Source organism: Rissa tridactyla, chromosome 8, assembly GCF_028500815.1.
Source record: "Rissa tridactyla isolate bRisTri1 chromosome 8, bRisTri1.patW.cur.20221130, whole genome shotgun sequence".
Classification (NCBI taxonomy): Eukaryota; Metazoa; Chordata; class Aves; order Charadriiformes; family Laridae; genus Rissa; species Rissa tridactyla.
In genome coordinates this window covers 28,645,601-28,668,592 of record NC_071473.1, presented here as the reverse complement: position 1 = coordinate 28,668,592, position 22,992 = coordinate 28,645,601, and the positions used below count along the sequence as shown (strand labels likewise).

The 22,992-nt window shown below is 52.7% G+C and overlaps 1 protein-coding gene across 6 annotated transcripts in view; it reads left to right on the top strand.

The window, feature by feature from the left end:
* The first annotated feature begins 3,220 nt into the window (after positions 1-3,220).
* Positions 3,221-22,992, top strand: part of ATF6 (activating transcription factor 6) — a 94,281-nt gene continuing 74,509 nt past the window's right edge. For 5 of the 6 annotated variants that reach the window (XM_054210538.1, XM_054210536.1, XM_054210535.1 and 2 more), the window contains exons 1-10: positions 12,724-12,833; positions 13,245-13,275; positions 13,471-13,526; positions 14,344-14,905; positions 15,013-15,089; positions 16,786-16,873; positions 17,213-17,307; positions 17,802-17,931; positions 18,179-18,385; positions 20,868-21,088. In XM_054210538.1, the coding sequence (XP_054066513.1) occupies positions 13,509-13,526; positions 14,344-14,905; positions 15,013-15,089; positions 16,786-16,873; positions 17,213-17,307; positions 17,802-17,931; positions 18,179-18,385; positions 20,868-21,088 (1,398 nt within the window). In that variant the 5' untranslated portion in view covers positions 12,724-12,833; positions 13,245-13,275; positions 13,471-13,508. Of the gene's footprint in view, positions 3,333-3,888; positions 3,983-6,231; positions 6,622-6,718; positions 6,827-6,938; positions 7,122-9,454; positions 9,641-9,773; positions 9,960-10,095; positions 10,282-10,416; positions 10,603-10,735; positions 10,922-11,054; positions 11,241-11,376; positions 11,563-11,696; positions 11,883-12,004; positions 12,191-12,375; positions 12,562-12,710; positions 12,834-13,244; positions 13,276-13,470; positions 13,527-14,343; positions 14,906-15,012; positions 15,090-16,785; positions 16,874-17,212; positions 17,308-17,801; positions 17,932-18,178; positions 18,386-20,867; positions 21,089-22,992 lie in introns of those variants that run through there. The other variant, XM_054210532.1, reaches the window with a different exon arrangement.

The window sequence follows — 22,992 nt, the reverse complement described above, 5'->3', positions numbered from 1 at the left end:
GCCACGGCCCCTGGGGTGTCTTGGGAGCATCCTCGTCCTTCTGGTCCTGGCTAATCCTTGCAACCCTCTCACCCCCTCCAAGCCAGGGTGGCACTGGGATAACACGTCTTCTCATGGCCAAACACTTTCAAAATGTGAGAAAGATTTTATCAGGTGCTGCTTTTCTCTGGGGCGGTCGGAGGAGGGTCCGGCTGCTCAGGCTGCAGGCCAGGCGTTGTGCTGGCAGACATGCCCAAAGACACCCTGCAGCTCAGGGACACCCTTTGGGTCAAACACCCCCTGGGGACCTGCAGCCGCTGGGTGCTGTCCCCTGCCTGCACTCAGGAGGTGCCTCTAAAGGCTCAGAGAGAGCCGCCTGGGTCCCAGGGTGGAGCGGGGGGATAGCAGCAGGGGGGCTGCACCCCGGCAGGGTGTGGGTCCTCCCCAGTACCACGCCATGCTCCTGCAGGGGTGCCGCCGGGTGCCCTCTCGCTCTGGTGGGCTGCTGAGCCCTCCCTGGCAGCAGAGGTGAGGGGGGCTCCCCAGGAAGTTGCCCACTGTATCACCGGTGGCAGCTGAGCCCGGCGGGTTGTGTCAGAGTGACTCAGTTCCTCTGTGGTTTGCCAGGGGACATTGCACAAGGAGGGGAACAGGCTGTGCCACCGTGGGGTGGGAGCATGTGCCAAAAACAACACAAGTGTGCCCCCGCACGGGGTGGGGGGTGCGGTGCGGTGGTGAGAGGGTGGTCCTTGCACCCCCTGCTCCCAGGGTCTCGCTCCACCTGGTCCTGGGCACTCCCTGGGGACACACTGGGAGCACAGCCTGAACTTGACCCTCTGCAGAGGCTGAGCCCTAGGGCATCTGCCCACCTCTGCCACTGCCCACCTCTGCCACTGCCCACCTCCACATGCAGCACATACAGCCCCTGGCACCGTGGGTCCCATCCACACGTGGGTGCTCCCAGAGCCATCGGAATACTCGTGCAGGCATCGCACGCTGCCATGTGCACGACACCCTGCCCGTGGCACGGCCGAGCACGCCAAGAGGGAGCAGAGCATCAGCCTGGGCAGGCAGTGACAGCTGGCAGCGGACGAGCTGCTTCCCCCAGAGAGCCCTGCAGTTGTGACCTGCGCGTGGGTTGCCCAACCCGCTGGCTGCACGGCAGCCTTGGCGGCGGTTTGGAGGTGGGAGTGGGACACCCTTCCACACAGACACAGCCCACGGCAGGGCTCTCGGGAGAGAGCTCTCGGGAGAGAGCTCCATCTGTGGCTCAGGACCAGGGCACAGCAAATGAAGCGCATTTCCATTCCAGATCCCTGCAGGGCCCAGAGGGATGGTGAGGAGGTGACACAGGAAAGTGCCTTTGTCCCTGCTCCTTTGAGTTCCTGCTGAGCCCCTGGCTTGCAGCTTGCGCTCTGCCCTCAGAGTGGGTCTGGGGGGACAGGATACGCCGTCCCACTGCCTGGGAAGTCCCTGCGCTGCTCAGCCCGTGAGGCAGGGACACGGGCCCTTTCCTGGTAAGTGGGACAGCAGGAACCCAATGGGAAGCATGTGCCCTGCAGCATCCTGAATCCTTCCCTGGGAAGCCAGCCTTGGAAACCACCTGAGGTGTGAAAGGGCTCCTAGTGATTAGCAAGCTCCTGGAAGTGCTGCAGAGCTGATTTGGGTCTTCTCTCCTTCCCACCACATGAACTTTCTTCCACTACCTGCAAAGCAACCCTCAGTACCTGTCCTGCCATGCAGGACCCCCTCTCTGAGCTCAGGTACCCGCAGGCAGGGGGTACCTCCCCCCACAAACAGCTTTGAACTTGGCCACATTCTGCCCTTTGCAGCAGCAGCCACCTCGACTCTGTTTTTAAAACAATACCAGAAACTATTTTTAATTACAAAAATAAAGGTAGGAATATATTTTTTTCTACTACTCTGCCCTACCGTGTCGGGTTTCAGCGGAAGTGAAACTGGCAGGAGTGGCACAGCCTGCTCCCCCTCAGGGCCGTGCACCTGTGAGCACCCCTTTGACTGCCAGCAGGTCTCCCACCCCATGGGAGAGGAAGCTCCCACCCTGCCCCGGTGACCCTCAGCATCTGGAGACGCTCTCCTGCCCCAGCATCTGCCCCTCAGCCTCTCTGCTGAGCCCGCCTGGCTGACTTTTCCCTGGCCGTAATTGTGCACCCTCTGCACATGAGCTGCTAGAAAGCGAGCGCTCCTGAGTTACTGGACACACAGGCTCATCCCCAGCAATTTGGTAAAAATAGACAATTGCAGTAAAATATTTTTCGAGGAAGATATCCAGAGACAGGAACCAAGTTTCATTTACGTTGGCCAAGGATAAAGTCATTGTGGTGGGTTATGGCTTTTGTGGGATGAGTTCCTCCTTTTGTCTAGCGTGAGTCCCGCTGGAGCAGAATCAATTTCTCCTGAACTGGAAAATGCATGTCTCTCGCTTTGGCTTTAACTGGAAGTGAGCAGAGTAATTCCTGCAGAAAACCCTGCCAAGGCAATTTTAATTAGGAGGAGAACGGGCTAAGGAAAGATTTATAATGATTCAAGAATGGTCCAAGGGGAGGTGGACACAATGAGGCAGTTCCTGAAGCATCGGTGGAAGTTTATAAAGGTTATTAACAACTCAGGGGAAGTTTCTCTGGCATGTTCTTGGATCTTTCTCATAAAAACTTAAAGGCACAGACAGGAAAATATGTTGTGTAAGTAACTGTTTATAAACGGTATATGAAGATTCACAGCCAGAGGAAAAAGCCTGTGAGAGAAGAGACCATCCGGCACAGGAGACAGGAGGCTGTAAGCCACGTTCCTGCTCAGCCCATGTGGGAGCTCATCACACCTCATCCCTCCTCCGACCTCCGACCACCAGTGTGGACACTGCAACATGGACATGGTGAGTCGGAGACGTCTCGGTGCCCTGGGCACCATGGGTTCACGCTGGACCCCTCCTGGGGGGCCCTTCTCCACCTCAGACAAACCTGGCTCATTGTGGGTCGGCTCCTGCGGCTGTCGTGTCCTTGTGGCAGCGTGGGGATGCACCCAGCTCCCATGCCATGGGGCAGGTGCCGAGCTGAGTCCCACCAGTGCCGCAGCCAGGTCTGACCCTGCTGTTCCCCTCCAGCCCCGGGCTGGCAGTGGGGTCTCTGGGGGTGGGAGAGCCCCGCGGCGGGGGAGGCGGGGGTGTGGGACAGGATGCGGGCTGGCAGTGGGGCTGGGGCGGGGGGGGAAGAGGCCAAGGGCAGGGAGCGATGCTCTGCGCACCCGGAGGAAGTGTGAGCACCGCTGCCCGCCGAGGGCCAGACGCCCCTGGTGCTGCCGGCAGCTGGGCAAGGTGCGTCTGTGGCGCCGACATGGTAGGTCCCCCTCCTTTGCTTGGGGATGAGTTGGGGTCTGCCTGGGAAAGGGGGCAGGGGAGGGCAGGGCTATGGGCGGGCGCTACCAGAAACTGGTGCTGCTGCCGGGGACCCGCGGGAAGGACCCAGGCTGCCCCAGAGAGCCCCATGGCAGCAAGGTTATGCCAGGCACACGGGGCACTGCCAGGCACATAGGGCACGGCTGCTGCGGAGGTAGATGCCAGCCCTGGGTGGACGGGGAGGGGTGGGGGGCACAGGGCATGCCTGGGATTTAGGGGCTCCCCAGGAGTGAACTCCATTGCTGGCATGCCCCCCCGCGCCACTGCCCAGCTGTGCTGTATGCACCAACCTCTCCCAAAGTGCCTCGCTGGATGAGCCCTTTCTCCAGCGGAGCCATACCTGGCCAGTGGCATCATGCATGCCTGTGTGCAAGCTGGCACAAGCAATGTGCCCCTGTTGGCTACCAGGACCCACCTGGCAGCAGTGTGGGTGGATGGCAAGATGCGTGAGCCCCCGGTGGAATGTGCGTGCTCACGCCTCTCTCCCTGACATGCAGGGTGCTGCTGCGGGAAGACTGCAGTCTGCTGGGAGGACGTGGGCTCTGAGCTCTCGTGGCATCTGCTACCTGGGCATCGCTGCCATTGCATGGGGTAAGCCGCCTGCTCGATAAGCCCAGCGTGACCCTGCTACCGAGGAGCCTGCACGTCCAGGAAACTGGAGTAGGGCAGCGATGTTATTTTGGGGGCCCACCCGTCACAATTCCATGGCTGACAGCCCCGTGGCTGGATCTTCCTCACCTAAGAGAGGGCTGCATCTGCCTGGGCCAGCTCCCTCCAGCAGGACCTGTTGTAGGACTGTGCTCCCTCAGGGGGAGCACGTGTGTGGGGTCCCCACAGCGGGTCTTCTTCCCCAAATACTCCGTGGCTGATGGTGCATTGTACCATGAACTGGAGAAAGGCGTCAGCAGCTCTCCTCCTGCCTACAGAGCCAGCCAGAGATGTAACCACAGGACCCATGAGTGCAAGGGTTGGGAGCACAGCTGGGCTGCTGCCACAAGGAGTTAAAGCTGCTAATTGACATCAGGAGAAGTCAGAGTAGAAATTAATTTGGTTTTGCTGCCTGTAGGATGGTTTCCTTCGCACATTGGCATTGCACAGAGCAAGACCTGCCAGTGCCTGCTCTGTCCCTAGCGATCTCCTGGGAGCTGGGTTATTTTCCAAGTGAGCTTTCATGATTGAGCTAAGGAACGGAAGCAAATGCAGAAGTGTCAGGAGGAGGCCAAGATTTTAGGTCTTAGGGCAAAACAAAAATGCAAAGGCACCCTGAGTGCACCCTGGGGGGGGGTAGGCGTTGGGGGATGCCAGGGTAGTGGAGGGGTCAAAATGCAGGCAAACAGCACCCGGGTAGGGTTTCAACTCCAGCTGGGGCAGGGACAGGTAACATAAGGCTGAGGGGAAGGAGTGGGGATGAACTGTGCTGCAGAGAGTGTGCTACTGGTGTAGCTGGAGGGAAGAGGCAGGAGAGCATATGGAGGATGGACAAGTAGTGGATGGGCTCCCTGGTCCTTCTCAGTTTGGGGATGGGGTGTGCAAGGCAGCAGAGCAGCTGCCCTGAGCTGTGCTGGGGAGGCAGCAAGGGCCAGCACTTGAGTGGTGGGACCTGAAGCTGGGGCAGGCTTCCTGGAGGTGCCCTGAGCTTCTGTCCTGCAGCTCCAAACTCCCAAGGGGTGAAGAGGAGGGTGTTGTTGAAGGCCACGTTTTCCTCAGCTTTGGTTTTGTTGAACAAAGTGGATAGTTTGCTCGTTGGCAAGGAAAACCAGACAAATTATGGTAATTTTGCTTAGAAAAATGCACAATTATTGACCAAAATAGAGCCCTAATTGGACTTGGGAAGACACAGATTTGCATCTAATCTGTGATGCGCAGACCTTTGCCTGCATGACCACAGTGTGATATGCTCGCCCAAGACACATGGTACCCCAGTCCAGTCGTTTGGAGCAAACTTTGATCTCCATCTCAATTTCTGCAGAGTTGGAGATATGATCCCTGTATCACTTTCTGCAGTTGTGGAGATACCTGCTTCTGGGGAGGAGGGAGGAAGCTTTTTTTTATGACTAAAACCCTTTGATTGCATCAAGTTGTGGTGTGAAATGCTGTAAATAAGAGCAGGGTTTCAACAAAGTGCCCTTCACTTCTGGGTGTGGGTTCCAGTTAATCTCTGGCTTTGCCCTGCCTGGTGGGCATGACCAGGATGTGAACTTGACTTTTGCAAGACATTGTTTTGCAATACTGAATTTTAGAAGACTCTTAAGACGATCTCTGGCTTAGATGAGCAGCTTGGGATCCAAATGCTTTTTGGGTTGAGGGCATGCTCATTGCTCTGCCTTGCTTTAAGCTGACTCTCACATAGAAGCACGAAAATTGAAGTGGTACACTTCTGCACTCGAGGAAGGAACCGTGTTACAGGAACCATCTCGATGTTGTGTTCCCTTTGGGAAACCTTTGTGGGCAGGGGAGCGGGGCTGTGGGGCTGGGCTTTCACCCCTTGTGCTGGAGGAGGGGATGGCATCACCACTTGGGGCTCTTCTGCCACCTGTGCTCTGCCCGCCCCATCCCATGCATCCCCATCTCAGCCTTCACACCGTCTCCCCAACTTCCACATCCCTGTGCTGTCATCCTCTGTCCCGCCTCAGCTCCTTCTGCCATGCCTGATACACCCAGGTCTCCATGTACCCTCAGAGACCCATTCTCACCCACACTTGTCCCTTCTTCCCATCCCCTCACTCAACTGGTCGCTGGCATCTCTTGGCCCTGATGCCAGCCCTAGCCTACCCTCATGTCCCAAGGCACCCGGCTCCCATCTTTTCTGTGTCGATCCCGGATCTCATCCTCTCTTGCAGGCACAGTGACACAGTTAGAGGTGGGTGCCTGGACATACCACTACAGTGACCAAGGGGACTACACGTGGGAGCAGGCCAGGAACTACTGCCAGACCTTCTTCACCGACCTGGTGGCAATCCAGAACAAGCAAGAGATTGAGTACCTCAATGAAACCCTGCCCTTCCATGGGCGCTACTACTGGATTGGCATCCGCAAGCTGGGTGGCACCTGGACCTGGGTGGGCACCAGGAAGGCGCTGACAAAGGAAGCAGAGAACTGGGCAGCCGGAGAGCCCAACAACCGCCGCTCCAACCAGGACTGTGTGGAGATCTACATCAAGCGGCAGCGTGAGTCGGGCAAGTGGAACGATGAGCCCTGCAACCGGAGGAAAAAGGCACTGTGCTACCAGGGTGAGCGGGGGGACCATGGCGTGGACCTGGATTGGGTGGGCTAGGGACCTTGTCAGGGTGGCCAGTGGCTCCTGATGACCATCCTCTGTGTGCGCAGCCTCCTGTCAGCCCTTCCCATGCAGCCAGCACGGTGAGTGTGTGGAGACCATCGGGAGCTACCGCTGTGAGTGCTACCCCGGCTTCCATGGCCCTGAGTGCGAGGACGGTGAGCCATCCATCCCCATCCCTCCCTCCCTGGTGGAGAGCCTGAGCCCCAGTGGCAAAGCGGGCAAGTTCCTTGTGCTTCTGATGGGCTGATGGTGCCGCACCTCTCCCAGTTGTGCAGTGTGCCAAGCTCGAGCCCATGGGAGTGCGCATGAACTGCAGCCATCCCTATGGAGACTTCAGCTACAACTCTACCTGCGTGTTCGGGTGCCAGGAGGGGTTTGAGCGGAGAGGGGCAGACACGCTGCGGTGCCTGGCTTCCCAGCAGTGGTCGGCAGAGACCCCCACCTGCACAGGTAGGGCCTGCCAAGGGCTGGGGGTCTCAGGGATGTGGCACTGATGCTTTGTGGGGGCCAGCTCTGCATGTCCAACACTGCTCAGGCAGGCAACGGGCTAGGCTTGCCGAGTCCCTGCCCTCTGGGGAAGCAGCTCCCAGTGCTGCTTGCAGGGAGCAGCTCCCTGATGAGGCTTCGATGGGTGAGCGGCAGTGAGCTCTGGATAAGGCCCCTGCTCTCCCTGGCTGTCCCAGTGCACTCACTCACTGTCCTGAATCCTGCCCGTGTGCCAGCACCATGCATCCACCTAGTGCAAGGGCAGGATGGTGTCTTGGCACCTCTGTCACCATGGTGACATCATCTGCATCTCCCCAAGCCCACCCCAATCCACCTTGGGAAGGTGCTCAGCATCTCGGGGGTCCTCAGAGAAGAGCGAAAGGGGGCTGCCGCCCCACAGCGGGGGGAAGGGTGTATCCTGGCAGGGCTGGGCCATCACAAGTGGAGGGGCAAGGACTGGTGAGATGAGGTTAGATATAAGCTGGGAGGGACAGAGCAGGGCAGGAAGCCACAAAGGAGAGAAAGCTGTGGTATGTTACACTGCAGGGGAAGGGAAAGTCTTCCTGTCGGCGGCTCGAGGGTTTGCAGCCAGGCATCAGGTGCTCCAGAGAGGTGCTGGGCTTTTTTGGGGGGGTGCAAGAGCCCTGCTCCACCTTCCCTGTGCCGCCGCGTAGTGCATCTGCAGCCTTGCACAAGGATGGGACGAGTTGAGGACTGGAGCAGACACGGGACACAACTGGGGACCCTCTGTACCAGGAGACCCAGCAGGAGGGGTCAGGGTGGGCAGGGTCTCTGTATATATACATTTAAAATAATAAAAAAAATACTGCCTTGAAGTTAGTGCTGCTGATGGCACCTGTGCTGTGTGGGCCTGTGGTCCAACCCAGGGCTTGCTTTATGCAGCTGAGACCAGCAAAGCTTTCTGCAGTTAAGGGGAACAGGCACAGAGATGTGATGTGACTGTCCCATGACTAGCATCCTCAGCAGTGGCAGGGTCAGGAGCCAGCTCCCAGTTTTGTGGAATTTCCCCCAGACAAGCTGGGCTGAGCCTGCCCACTCCAGGCTTTTCAATTTCCCAAAGGCTTGCTTTCCCAAAGCACAGCTCATTGTTTTTTCCTGCCAGCTCTGTATGATTGACTTCTCTTTTTTGCAAAGAATCGGATGTGTCAGTCAGTCGCCTTTGCTGATAATGAAGCTGTGTTAGCAAGCACTACCAGTTGGCTTTACTCCAAAAACAAACCCAGGTTCCTGCTAAGGCAAGGCTGATGGTGCTGCGGGCACCGTGAGAGACGTGGCTGCCTGCCCTCCCCTCACGCACCCTGCCCTGTCTCCGCCCGCCTGCGGCTATTGCGTGTCCCCAGCTGGCTGGCCCTGAAAGGGGACAGGTTGATTGCTCCCACCCGCACAGCACATTCGCCTTCAACTCCATATGTGCCTTCTCCTGCCAGGAGGGGTTTAAGTTCATGGGAGTGCGGGGACTGCAGTGCATGGCTGGTGGGGTATGGACAGGACCCCCCTGTGTTGTGAAGGTAAAGCCTGCTGGAGGGCGCCTCAGTGCTGGGTTTTGGGGACCATGGCAGGCACCTCCAGGGATCCTGCGGGGAACTGTGCTTGCCTGTAAGTTGGCTATGAAAGGAAAAGTCTACCAAGGGAAAGTGTTTGGTGTCAGTTTGAAAGCAGAAGGTGCAGGGAATGGGGTCTGTCTCACCCAGGTTGGGGGCTGGTGGTGTTTGATGTCCCCCTGACACTAACCTGCGGTGGTCCTGCAGGCAGCAGAGCCACTTGCCCCAGCAAATGTTGGGTGCTGCCCTGGCACACAGCAAAGCACACAAGGCACAGCCTAGGGACGCTGGCACACAACCCCTGTAGCTATCACAGTCATCCCATCCTGGTCCCCTACAGCTCCAAAGCCATAAGGGCATCCTTTCCCCTGCCACTGTGACAAGGATGGAGGCAGGTCACTGCTCCCCCGACAAGGAGGGAGGTGAGTAGGACTGCAGAAGCCATGGTCCTTCCTGGGGTAGTGCAGGTAGTGACCTGGGGGTAGTGCAGGCGATAAATAAACAGGGATCTGGCAGAGCAGCAACTGTCCCCCTCCAGGAAATCACTCGTATGACAGAAAAACCATTGTACGAACTATGTTACTACTGTCTTTGAAGAGGTGAGACTTGTCTGAGTGAGAAAGATAAATAAAAGACATATCACCATAGATTTGGTTTTGTTTGACTGGGATTCAGCCCTAATCCCTAGATTTCATCTCATCTATCTTGTCTCTGAGACCTGCTCTCCCATTGCAGCCATTGCCTGCCCGGTGCTCAGCGCTCCAGACCGAGGAGAGGTGAACTGCTCCCACCGCCACGGGTACTTCGCCTTTGGTTCCACGTGTGCCTTCTCCTGCCAGACAGGGTTTGCACTGATGGGACCAGAGAGCCGCGAGTGCACGGCCACAGGAACATGGACAGGGGAAGCCCCACACTGTGAAGGTAGCGCTGCTGCTAGAGCTCAGGGTGTCATTGGCCTTGGCGTGACAGTAGGATGCTCCCCAGCCTCTTGGACCCAACAGTTTATCCTTGTAGTCCCCAGGCTCCTGCTTGAAGTGTATCTCTATCCTTGTAGCCATCACCTGCCCAGTGCTCAGCGCTCCAGAGCAGGGAGAGCTGAACTGCTCCCATCTCCATGGGGAATTCGCCTTTGGCTCCACATGTGTCTTCTCCTGCCGGACGGGGTTTGAACTGACAGGACCGGAGAGCCATGAGTGCACAGCCACAGGGACCTGGACTGGGGAGGCCCCACGATGCAAAGGTAGAGTTGCTGCTCAATGTGTCACAGGCCTTTGGATGACTCTGGGATGTTCTCTGGTGTCTTGGTCCTCTCATTCCAACAGTTTAGCCTCACAGTCCCCTCGCTGTTACTTGAAGTTTGTCTCCTTACCCTGCAGCCATTGCCTGCCCGGTGCTCAGCGCTCCAGACCGAGGAAAGGTGAACTGCTCCCACCACCATGGGGACTTTGCCTTCGGCTCCACATGTGCCTTCTCCTGCCAGACAGGGTTTGTGCTGATGGGGCCAGAGAGCCGCGAGTGCACGGCCACAGGGACCTGGACTGGGGATGCCCCACGCTGTGAAGGTAGAGTTGATGTTCAAGGTGTCGTGGGCCTTGGGGTGACCCTAGACTGTTCTTAGGTGTCTTGGTCCTTTCATTCCAATAGTTAAGTCTCATAGTCCCCTGGCTCCTGCTTGAGGTGTATCTCTGTCCCTGTAGCTGTCACCTGCCCGGTGCTCAATGCTCCAGACCAAGGAAAGATGAACTGTTCCCACCTCCATGGGGGCTTTGCCTTTGGCTCCATGTGCGCCTTCTCCTGCCAGATGGGATTTGTGCTGATGGGGTCAGAGAGCCGCGAGTGCATGGCCACAGGAACATGGACTGAAGACTCCCCCCACTGTGAAGGTAGCGCTGCTGCTAGAGCTCAGGATGTCATTGGCCTTGTCGTGACACTAGGATGTTCCCCAGCCTCTTGGACCCAACAGTTTATCCTTGTAGTCCCCAGGCTCCTGCTTGAAGTGTATCTCTATCCTTGTAGCCATCACCTGCCCAGTGCTCAATGCTCCAGACCGAGGAGAGGTGAACTGCTCCCACCGCCACGGGGACTTCGCCTTTGGCTCCACGTGTGCCTTCTCCTGCCAGACAGGGTTTGTACTGATGGGACCAGAGAGCCACGAGTGCACGGCCACAGGGACTTGGACTGGGGATGCCCCACGGTGTGAAGGTAGCGCTGCTGCTAGGGCTTAGAGTGTCAGTAATCTCGGGGAACACCCTAGTGTCACCCCAGGTTCTTGGTGCCAACAGCTTAGCCCCACAGTCCCCAGGCTCCTGCTTGGAGTGTGTCTCTACCTCTGCAGCCATTACCTGCCCAGTGCTCAGCGCTCCAGACCAGGGAGAGCTGAACTGCTCCCATCTCCATGGGGACTTCGCCTTTGGCTCCACATGTGTCTTCTCCTGCCGGACGGGGTTTGAACTGACAGGACCGGAGAGCCATGAGTGCACAGCCACAGGGACCTGGACTGGGGAGGCCCCACGATGCAAAGGTAGAGTTGCTGCTCAATGTGTCACAGGCCTTTGGATGACTCTGGGATGTTCTCTGGTGTCTTGGTCCTCTCATTCCAACAGTTTAGCCTCACAGTCCCCTCGCTGTTACTTGAAGTTTGTCTCCTTACCCTGCAGCCATTGCCTGCCCGGTGCTCAGTGCTCCAGACCGAGGAGAGATGAACTGCTCCCACCACCATGGGGACTTCGCCTTTGGCTCCACATGTGCCTTCTCCTGCCAGGCAGGGTTTGCACTGATGGGGCCAGAGAGCCGCGAGTGCACGGCCACAGGGACCTGGACTGGGGATGCCCCACAATGCAAAGGTAGAGTTGTTGCTCAAAGTGTCATGGGCCTTGGGGTGACCCTGGGATGTTCTCTGGTGTCTTGGTTCTCTTGCCCAACAGTTAAGCCTTGCAGTCCCCAGCTTTCTGCTTGAAGTGTATCTTTATCTCTGCAGCCATTGCCTGCCCGGTGCTCAGTGCTCCAGACCAAGGAGGGCTGAACTGCTCCCACCTCCATGGGGACTTTGCCTTTGGCTCCACGTGTGCCTTCTCCTGCCAGACAGGGTTTGCACTGATGGGACCAGAGAGCCGCGAGTGCACGGCCACAGGGAACTGGACTGGGGATGCCCCACACTGTGAAGGTAGCGCTGCTGCTAGATCTCAGGGTGTCATTGGCCTTGGCGTGACACTAGGATGTTCCCTGGTCTCTTGGTCCCAGCAGTCTCCTGGCTTCTTTTTGAAGTACGCCTCTCTACTCTTTCAGCTATCAAGTGCTCAACACTGGCCACCCCCAAGATGGGCCAGGCTGCCTGCTCCCACCTCCACGGGGACTTTGCCTTCGGCTCCATGTGTGTCTTCTCCTGCCAGACAGGGTTTGTGCTGATGGGGCCAGAGAGCCGCAAGTGCATGTCCACAGGGACCTGGACTGGGGATGCCCCACACTGCAAAGGTAGATCCTGTGATCACATGCATTTCTGGAAGTGCTCCGCTGTAGCAGACTGCTTTCCCCAGCATCCCTTCCCCTTAGCACCCCTTGTCCATGGCAGCTCATGACCTGGCTCCCCAGCCCACATGTCCCCATCCCACCACCATCAGTCCTGTCCTACTGATGCTACCGCTGTGCTTTATCTCCAGCCATCAGCTGCCCAGTGCTGGACCCCCCCAGCAGAGGCCAGCTGAGCTGCTCTCACCTGCATGGGAACTTCACATACAACTCCACATGCACGTTTTCCTGCGAGGAGGGGTTTGTTCGGATGGGAGCAGAGGTGCTCCGGTGCACAGCCACAGGGAACTGGACCAGGCATCCCCCAGTCTGTGCAGGTACGGTGGGACCTCCAACTCCTCTAGCACTGGGAGTGTCCAGCGTCCTGCAGCACATCTTGAATGCGGTGGGGGGCACCCCAGCAGCTTGGGCGCTGCAAAGCCCTTCTGACAACTTTCTAACCTGTGGGTCTGTGGATCTGTTTCAGAGGATGGTGCCCCCTTTTTAAAGCAAGTCCTGGCTTACAGCAGTGGCACAGCTCTGGCAGTAGCGGGCATCGTGCTCTCAGGGACGCTCATTGCCCTCCTCGCCAAGCGGCTCAGTGACAGAGGTACAGAAACACCTCCCGCAGACCCCCCAGTTTGGCCAGGGGCTCTCAGACCAGGGGGTTAGAGAGTCCCAGGAGAGGGTGGGAGGATCACAAGTTTAACAAGTGTGACTGCCCCAATCCATGAGTTTTAGTTGCTGCGAGTCACTTTGATCTGGCAGCACTTCCTTGGCAGTTTGTCCAGTTGGAAGTGCCAGCAGCCAGGTTTGGAGGGCAGAGTCCGAAAAACACCTTAATTGCAAAGGGGAAGAAGCCAATTGTTTCAGCTCCCTCTCCCCGCTCCCTCCTGTACTTGTCAAATTTGGTTCAGTTTCAGACGCTGCTGCTGTAGCTTCTCAAGTCCCTCACTAAACAGATCTGGTTATTTCTTTTCTATCTGCATCACCCATGTGGACATTTTGACACCATTACCAGACGAGAAGAAGAAGCTCCTGAACCCCACCAGGTGAGAGCCGTGCTGTGCAGGAGGGTGGCTCTGCCCTGTGCCCATCACAGCCCTGCGGTGACCCCGCGTCACCCAGATCAGCCCACGTGAGGCTGCTTTTAGACGCAGTGGAACCTTCTTCAGGGCTGATGGGGCTGTGCTAACCCCTGCCCTTCATGCTCCTGCCATCTTGACACCCTTGTCTCTGTTTTCCAGTGACCTAGGATCGCCTGGTGTTTTCACCAACGCAGCGTATGATGCCAACCTGTAAGGTGAGCGCCTGCGAGACCCTTGCAGCACCCTGTGCTCTCGCAGCATGCTGGAAATGTTCCACCGTTACCCCCTGCTCCTGCTGGGAGTCACGTGGAAAATTCACCTGGGCAGCTATCCTCCTGGCTGGGGCGCTCCCAGGTGGGGAGACCTCTTGGGAGGGGAAGGGGGAGTGTTGTCCCGAAAGCGGGGTTGTTCACCTGGTGTGCAAGATGCCAATGTACACACAAGAGCGGAAGTATTTATTTAAATAATTTCTGTGCAGAGATGGGTACTAGGTGCTAATCCACAAAGCTGGCACACTGGCCTACAACCTCCTTGGAATATTTATACGATTCAAAACACAGAAATACACGCCCTTAATTACAATTATTGGTTAGTACCTTATCTTAACAATTTATATGGGTCCGTACAGTCTCTCACTTTCATTTAAAGCTATAATGTCCTTTAATTGATGTGCACATACTCCAGAAGAGTGAGGGGGGCAGTTCTGTTCAGTCTCTAATTGGGTCGGTGGTCTCTATCTCCCACTGCCGCCTTTACCTTTCCCTCTGCAGATCCGTGTCGTTTTTACCAATTGCCCGGTTCTCGGCTGGTTTTCGGCGCCTCTTGCAGAGAGATGTTCCCTTATTATCACCAGCCTTCTGTTCCTCTTCAGGGGCATATTCGTTAGCAAGGCGTGCGTCGCTCATACAACGCGTATAAACACACAAGGCCTTGTTAACCTTCCTACGGCTCTTTGCTTCTTGCTCAGTGAAAGATGCCAGTTTCTAAGGTACCTCAGGGGTAACACCAGCCCGGCCTCTCCTCTGCTTCCAGCCTGGCCGCCACCGAACTGCACCGTGTCCCCCAGCGCCGCGGGCCGGGGCCCAGCGGGACCTCGCCCCCCCGCCTGCAGTCCTGACCGCTGCTGCCGGCTGGAGACACCACCCACGCTGCCTGTACACCGCCACTGCCCGCACCCGGAGAGCGGAGCTGCCTTCCCGCACCGCCCACGCGCGAAGACCAACCCGGGGCCGCGGGCCGCCTCCGCCGCCTGCTGCCAGCCCCAGCCCCTTCCCCGCACGGACCTTCCCCCCGCGGCTCCGCCCCCCCAACTCGTGCTTGTGTCAGCTGGTCCTGAATAAACGCCAGTGTCTAACGAGCCGCCGCCGTGTGCCGGGGTGCGGGTGGGGACGGCCCCCGCAGCGGGCTCTGGGGTGGGAAAGCGAAGCCACTCCCCGCCCCGCCGTCTGTCCGCCGGCGGCCGCCGTAGGCGGGGCGTGGCGCTGCCCGGAAGGAGACGTGTGTTTCGGGAGGAAGGCGGAAGCCATGGCGATGGCAGAGGCCGAGTGGGAGCCGGCGGGGCTGCTGCCGGCCCCGGGGGCGGGTCTCGACTGGGGTGAGCTGGGCTGAGCGCGGTGGAGGGGGGTCCGAGGGATGGTGCCGGGCGGTGGGGAGCTCCCCGTCGGGGCCGGGCCGGCGCTGAGGCCGCTGTCTCTCCTGCAGAGGCGGTGCTGGGCGAGGAGCTGAGCGAGCTGCTGGGCGCCGCGGAGCCGCGGCGGGCGCCGAGGGACGAGCCCGAGGTGAGTACCGGGCACTCCGGGGAGCAGCGCCAGGGGTTTCAGGGCGGCTACCTGGCGGGAGGCACTCGAGCTGCCGGGGCGGAGTGCTGGAGGCTTTACAGGCCTTTAGCCGTTCAGCCCTGCCTGAGCTGCTGAGATGCCGGGCTGTCCGTCTGTGAGTAAGCTGTCGGCGTCAAAGCCGGAGATTTACAAGCCGAGGTTAAAGGGGAGAGTGTAAGGTGAAAGTGTGAGGGGCTGCGCCCAGGGAAAGCTGTGTTGTCACTGACCTGGTGAAGGGAGACTCCCCCTGCGCGGCCATGCTGACGGGAGAGTGCGTTTCTGGGTTCCATTGGAGGAGAATTGTGGAGAAGTGTGGGCCCGTTACATCTGTGGCCACCAATGCTATGCTTTGTCACTTTGCCTGTAATATGACTTCTTGTATTCTTGTCTGGTTTTGGATTTTCTCCTAAACCCTTTGCTTGCAAACCATTTCTGATCATATATGCTGCTTTTTCTGTCCCGGGGTATTTTCCTCATGGGTTCTTCACTGCCTGTTTTTCCCCCGCCTTTTCTCTGCTCACTGTGTCCTACTCCACCTCCAGCACAGCCCCTGGGTTATCCAACATCAATCTCAAGTACTAAGAACATGCGTACAGGCATCGTAGAGCCAGGTGCTGTAGAAAACTTGGGAACTGCTGCATTGTACAAGGGCAGGGTATCCCCATCAGCATTAATTATCTGTGTGGAGGTTCTCACTGCACAGCTCAGGCCGTGGTTTTTGGTCATTCTTCCCATAAATATGCTCTGATGAGTTTTTTCTTCATCCTAGCCTGTGAATACTAATGTCAGTGCACTCTGCAGACTTTCTGAGCCTTCCTTTATGAGGCAAGTTGAGAATGTAAGGAGAGGTAGGTTTGCAGGATAGTTTTTAGCAGGAAAATCTTTGCTATATATTTGTATAAATTTGGCATGTAATATTCGTATCTTTCATGCAAGTGCTCATAAAAATGTTACGTTGAGTAGGGAACTGAGACTTACAGTTGCATCAGTAGAAAAAACAGAGCAAAAACCTGATCACCGTCTTAAAAGTCACACAATAAATAATATATATGAAGTGATTTTAGTCTCCCTTTTCTGTTGGAAGAGGAAACTGGAGTCCCTGGCTTTAGAAGATGATGATGTCAGTTTATTCAAATATAGGGAGGCCTAATACATGCTGTTCATCAGATCTTGGGCAAGTCAGTCCTTGTGTCTCTCTTCTTGATGGAAAATTGACACTGATGCTGCTTTTGTTTATAAAGTGCTTTGAGATCTGACGATGGAAGGGCATCAAGTTAGTCTTTCAATTAAGATGAAGGGGAGGATGCCAACAAGTTGCTAAAACCTGTGTTTTATATAAAGTGGTACAGTGACTGGACTTAGAACTTCCACTTTACAAATTACTGATGTGCAGTACAAATTACAAAGTACAGTAATTAGCAATGGTCTGAAACTGGTATGCTCCTTTCCTACAGTTCTAAGCTTTAAAAGAAGCCTTGTCTTGTGTATTCCATTTGGGAATTGTACCCTTAAGGCAGCAGAGATAAAAGCCCTTAAGGCAACTGAAGTGATAGTTTTGTTTTGTTTTCCAGAGCTATAAGAATGTGAACATAACGGCTGGTGTTTTCAACGTATATTGTCTTTTTGTATTGTTTCTTTTTCTGAACTGTCATTTCAGGAAAATGATCTCTGTAACTTTCACTTTGATTTGGATTTGATGTCCTGGGACTCGGATCTTTGGAATCTTGCAGGCCATACTTATGAAGGTAACTTACCTTTTGTATTTTGCAAGTGTGATTATTCCCCACCACCACCCCATAAGGGTGAGCTGTTATAACTTCAGGATAGTGGTAACTTATGTGAAACTATTTGATGTCCTGCAGCATTTGCCTCTGTAATGAGAAGTCATGCTGTGCTTCTGTACAATAGGTACAGCTGGTGAGGGCTGCTCTACAAGCTAAGCTGTTTAGTATCTTTAATCTCACTATGTTTTCTGCAGTGCCTTGCTTCAGGAATTAAATAGCTGGTGTAGGGCCATATGTTCTTTACTGATCTTCCATAGTTAAACACTTGTACAGTAAAATTTCTTTATCTGCCTCTTGCAGATGAAAGTGTGAAGACAGAACCCTTATCACCAGCCACTTCGAGTTGTTCAGTTCCGTCTCCATCGTCTGTCGACTCTCTGATGCAGAATGTACCTGTATGCAGAAACCTCCATGTAACACACGTAGCAGCAGTCATTCACAACCAGCTGGGACAAACAAAAGGCCCAGTGATTTACTTGTCTCACCAACTTCATGGCATTAGAAGAAACAGCTTATTTTTTCAACCCCTGCAAAAACACCTTCCCTTCAGTGATGTTTTCCTTCCTCCCCTGCTGTGACCCATTCTAAAAAGAGCATGTTCAGTTCTGTTTCCTCAGTTGTGCATATTGGCTTGGTTGCCAAACAAAATGCCTTCTAAAGTCTAGCAGTTGCTCGCATCTGCCCCTCTTTGCAGAGGGGCAAATGGAGAGGTACTTTTTTGGTTTTCAGTAGTACTTGGCATTGACCAGAATAAAACTGCAGAACAAAAACTTTCTCCTGTTCGCTGAAGCAGCGATACAGATGTGATGAAGGCTGCTATACTCTGAACTGCTAGCGGACACATTTACATGTTTCTGAAATGTTAATCTCATGTACTTTCTGTCTGCAGGATGATGTGGACTTCAGCTGTAGCTCCCAGATGTCTCCCATCTCTCTCTACAGCAAGAGCTGCAGAAGCCCAGCATCCCCCGAAGGAGACAGAGGGAAGAAGCCTGCTGTCAGCATCACTTCTCGGTCTGGTATGAAAGACTGGGTTACTCTGATTCCGTAGATAGTGCGTATTGTCTTGCATGTGAATGTTTAACTAACAAACACTAGTATATCCTGTCATTTCTGACTTGAATTTGTGATCAGATGTGTCTGTTCTTAACAAATATTATAGATGGGTAAAAAAAAAAAAACCCACACCAAAAGCCTTGTTATTACTGCTTGAATTCTTTATTCTGTATCTTCTGGTCCAACTCTGATTCTTTTTTTCTTTCCTAGCAAATAATTCTGCAAGGACCCTGAAGAGGTGTGGTCAGACAGTGTCCAGGCCTTTGATACAACCCAAACCTCTTTTGCCTGCTGTACCAGAACCTCAGGCTAATCTTGGCATCCCGGCTAAAACCATCATTATTCAGACTCTTCCCACCCTTGTGCCACTGCCAAAGCATCAGCCAGTTGTTAACATCCAGCCAGCACCTCCTAAAGGTAGGTGAATTATTTTGACCGAGCCAGGTCTTGAGGGTAAACACTATCTGTTTGGGATGGTTGCTAGGATAAAGTTCGCTTTGGCAGGTGAAATGGGAGGGGCAGGAGAAAAAAGATGCTTCCTACATGCTTTGCTGAAAAAGCTTTAGGATGAGAAGATGGCCTTATTCCTCTCTCATGTAGTCCGATGAGAAACAGCACTCAGCTGGGCGTTATGTGGAATGGAAGGCAGTATAGCAAAAGAGACTACGTTGAGCACTGGCAGTTGTGGAGCTAAAACTGCTGATTTGGAAGCATCTCTAGGGACCCTTTGCCCTGCTCCACTTATGACGGCAAGTGGTACATACGGTGATTACAGTGCTATTCTGTGGTAAGCAAAGGAAGATACAGCAGGATCAGTTAGGATGGCTTGAATGAAGCTTGAAAGCTTGGGAGGAGTGATAAGAGCTTTTTTTTACCCACGTGAAACTGCCACAGGATGGTGGAAATATGAGTTTATGGCTTTCTATCTCAGCATCAAATAGGATGTTGTGAAATCTGCTAAAAATTGAGAGCTATGTTAGAGGTTAGAAAAGTTGCTTACAGCTGCATACTGATGTTGATGAGAGGCAAATGATTTTCTGTCCACTGATAATTCTTCATTCCTCCCGTTGACCTGTAACAGATTTTTGAAATAGCTTGAGCCTTCATTTCTGTATCCAAAGCATTATTTTACTCTTCAGCTAAGGCAGCATGGACATTACTTGCATTGCCGAAATTGTCACATGCAGTTGCTCATTTTCACCAGCTGATGGCTGCAGCCTCTTGCAGTTGACTGTACAGGCTCCGAGACACGGAAGGAAAAGGAGACAAATACTTTAAGGGCCTGTATCTAGAAATTATTGCAACAGTGAAAAATTCGTCTTCATTACTAATTGCTCTTCCATCAGGAGTTAAGCCAAAGCTGGAGATGCTGACATTTGTTACAACATGCCTAAGATTGTTAGACTGCTTAGAACACAGTCAGTGTGACCTAATTCTTATTCCTTCTGATGTTCCAGTTGATAAAATACCATCTGGAATAAGGAATGTTGGGGATATGGATTTTTTGGATACAAGTATAATACTGTGAATATCAGTTTCTCCTTCTCCCTGGAGAAAAGTCAGGAGAGTAGTTTCTGTGAGGAACTGTAGAGGAAATACTTTGGGGAAAGTATTTCCATGGCACGTATTTTCTTTAACCGATGATGCGTTTAAAAATTCTGTTGTGCTGCTTCCATAACAAAAGCCATAAGGATCTTTTTCATTAATGAAAATCCCTTGCACATGGTAAGTTGGAGCTACCAGTGTGAAATATACCGTTATCTTCAAAGGAGCAGGAGGAATGATATTTTTATAGTCCCTTTCATAAAGCTTATAGAATAAAGCATGATCTTAGAGCATCACATACTTCATGCATAAAAAAGATTGTTGAAATAATCTCAAATTTCCCATTTGACGTTCTTAAATAGGGTAGTACTAACTTATGATGTCTTCAAGCTCAGCTCTGCAAAAAAGGAGATTTAATCCTACACCTCATACATAAAGATTTTGGCGCTAGGTGAATTACTTCATTTTTCACCTTCCAGAAGGTTGGGTAAATGCTGTAATACGTCATTGTGCATTTTGGTTGGAACGCTCAGCTGGAACATGCTGTTTCTGAAAGCTGGAGAGGTCATCCTGTTACAAAGGATTAGAGAGACGTTCATGTGTTTTCTGACAACAAAATATTACTTAAGCACCTGCTTGAGTTAACTGTAGTTGTTGGACTGAAATTTCTTGGAAGTGACTGTTTTTAATTCCATTTCAAAATCTGTCAATATTGCCTCATTTTTTTCTGCTTGCTTTTCTTTAAGCTTTGTTCAGCTTCTGCATAAAATTTCTTACCTAAGACATTTCTTAAAAAAGATTTGTCTTGTCTTAGTGTGAATTAAAGCTTTAACTTACATTTTGAAAGTGTAACTTGCATTGTTGTTTCTCTGTGCTGATTCTGACATTGGTTTGTATAGTATGAGTCACTTCTGTGTAGTAAGTTTTCCATTGATTACAGCAATAAAGTAGGGATGGCCAAAAGGGAGAAGGAGAATTGAGGTAAGCTGGCTAAGTTCTTTGAAAAAGTTGCTCAAAGTGCATCAAGCATCAGCAATACTGAAATTAGTAACATTTTGAAGTTTTAACTTCTATTAACTTTGAAGAGCTTTTGGGAGAGAGCTTGATTTATTGGATCCTTTTAATATGTGTAGTTTTGGTTTGCAGGATAGCCCTGCAGGCTTTTGAGATTATTTTTTTTCATTCCTCTCCTCTGCAGTATACTAATGCTCTAGAATTGGACTTGAGATAGATGTGAGGGGCAGGAAGAGGCAGGAGACTTTCCACCTCCTGTATCAGTATTCCGCTACAAACTAGTCATGTACAAATCAATTTCATATAACACCGAGCACTCCTGTTTGTTCTTGTGTTGTAGGTCAATCAGTGGTGCTCCCCCAGCCCACCGTGGTACAGCTCCAGGCTTCTGGGGTGCTTCCTGCCTCCCAGCCGGTCATTGCCGTCACCGGAGGGACCACACCACTTCACAACCACGCAGTGAACACGTTGTCTCCAGCTGCTGGAAGTGGCTCAACAAGTGGCAAAATACCAGTGACTAAGCCCTTGCTTCAAAGCACCACACCAGCGATGGGGCTGGATGTAAGTTCTGACCATGTGATGATAGCTAATAACCAAGTAACTAATAACATAGTGGGAGAACCAGGTCACTTTTGAGGTTTCAGGAAGAAAAAGCTGTAGTTGGGCTCGTCTAATAGGATTTCTAACAGCAAACAGGGAATTCGACAGCTTGGCAAAGAATTGGGAGGAACAGCTTGATAATCTGCTGGCCTACCTGGAGTTGCAGACCAGGTATGCAAGCATTGTGGCAGAAGACAGTGCTAATATATTTTTTTCCTTCACTTGTCTTCTCAACTGCAAGCTCTCAATGACTGGAGCTCTCTTACACAAAGATTTGATCTGTCTGATTTTTTGATTAGTGCTGAATCATTTTTCTAATCCATATAATGAAAGTAGAAGTAGATGAATTGGGAATGTCAGCAGTAGGCCTGATTCTCTTTCCATCCCCTTTATCTCCCCAGATTTTACTCATCATTTTTAGAAACTTCGGGTATTGAGTTTCATATGATCCTAATCTCTTCAGGCTCCCTTTTGATCATATACTGAATGAATAGAGAAGGGGTAAGCTCTCAACAGTCACTGCACAAACAAATAACTTTTTCCACAGTAGCTGACAGTAAGCGGTAGCTATAAACAGAAATAGCTTTTGATATGTGTAGGGTTTTTTTTCTCCCCTTCAGCTTTGACATCTTAACTAGCTATCAAGCTGGGTGCTAACTTGATTTAGTTCTTAGTAGTTTGGAGCTGCTTTGGTTGTGTGTTGTTGTCCAAAGGAGGGCACGGTTGCGGAAAGTACCGAAGCTGCTTGTTTGTGACTTTTAAACTCTCGGGGTGTCATTCTCCAGTGTGGTGTTCCAAGCACAGTTGTCGTGAACTGAGAGTCCTATCGCATCTCTTGGTGTGAGGGAGAAAACACTGGTGTCCATTCCCATGAAAACTTGCAGTATAGTCACCTGCTTATTAGCAGCGCAGGGCACTGTTTCTCAAAGGCATGTGCCTTCTGGCTTCTTTGGAGGGATGTTGTTGTATGGTTTCCTAGTGTCTGAGAATTGCCACTCCTGCTTGATGTTAAATTTTCTTCACTATTCGTGTTTGTGTGGGGGGCTGCATTTTCAAATGAAAAATTATTTGCTACAAGTAATTCAGCAGCCAGACTGCAATGGAAACCTAATCTTGAATTTGCAAGAAGCTAACAAAGGTCTGTCAGTAGACAGACCAGTTGAGCGCTGCATTTTTAAACGATAATTGTCTGCCATGCAAAGCCAAACTGAAGAGACCTGTCAGCAGTTGTTAGATTTGTGACTCCCTGTGATCAGGACTAGCGTGTCACCTTGGCATTGTCTGAATATGAGGTTTAATTGACAAAACCCCCGTATTGTCATCATGCTTCATATACACATCTGTGACAGTGTAGATGGGGTAATGAATAGCTGTTTTGAATAATGGTTTTGTGGGTGTTTCCACCTGAAGCTGTTCTAGGAAGGCAATTTTAAGACTTGGTATCAGCCTAAATGCTGCATGTCTTACCTGTGCTTATTGAAACACGAAAAAACACTTGCAACTGCTCTTTGGCACGTACTGTGAAACAGCATTTTGAAAAAGAACAAATGTTTCAGGATACAGCTGGCGCCAGCAGGGTTAAAACATCTTGCGACTGCTGTAGACACCATATGTGGCACTCAGAGCTGCACAGATGTAGCTGTCACTTGAGCTCTGTAACACGTGTTTTTGTTTGCTAATCTCTGCAGATGTTGCAGGATAAAAAGAAACACTGCAGGACTTTCTTTCGGGCTTAGGAGGGATAAACTGTTATATTATAACACTCGGCCCTTCCAATGGGTTAGACTGAGATTAGCTGATAGCAAGCCATACGCGTGAGGCTCTACATTGTACTTGTCCTGATGGCACACGTTTATGCAGCTTGG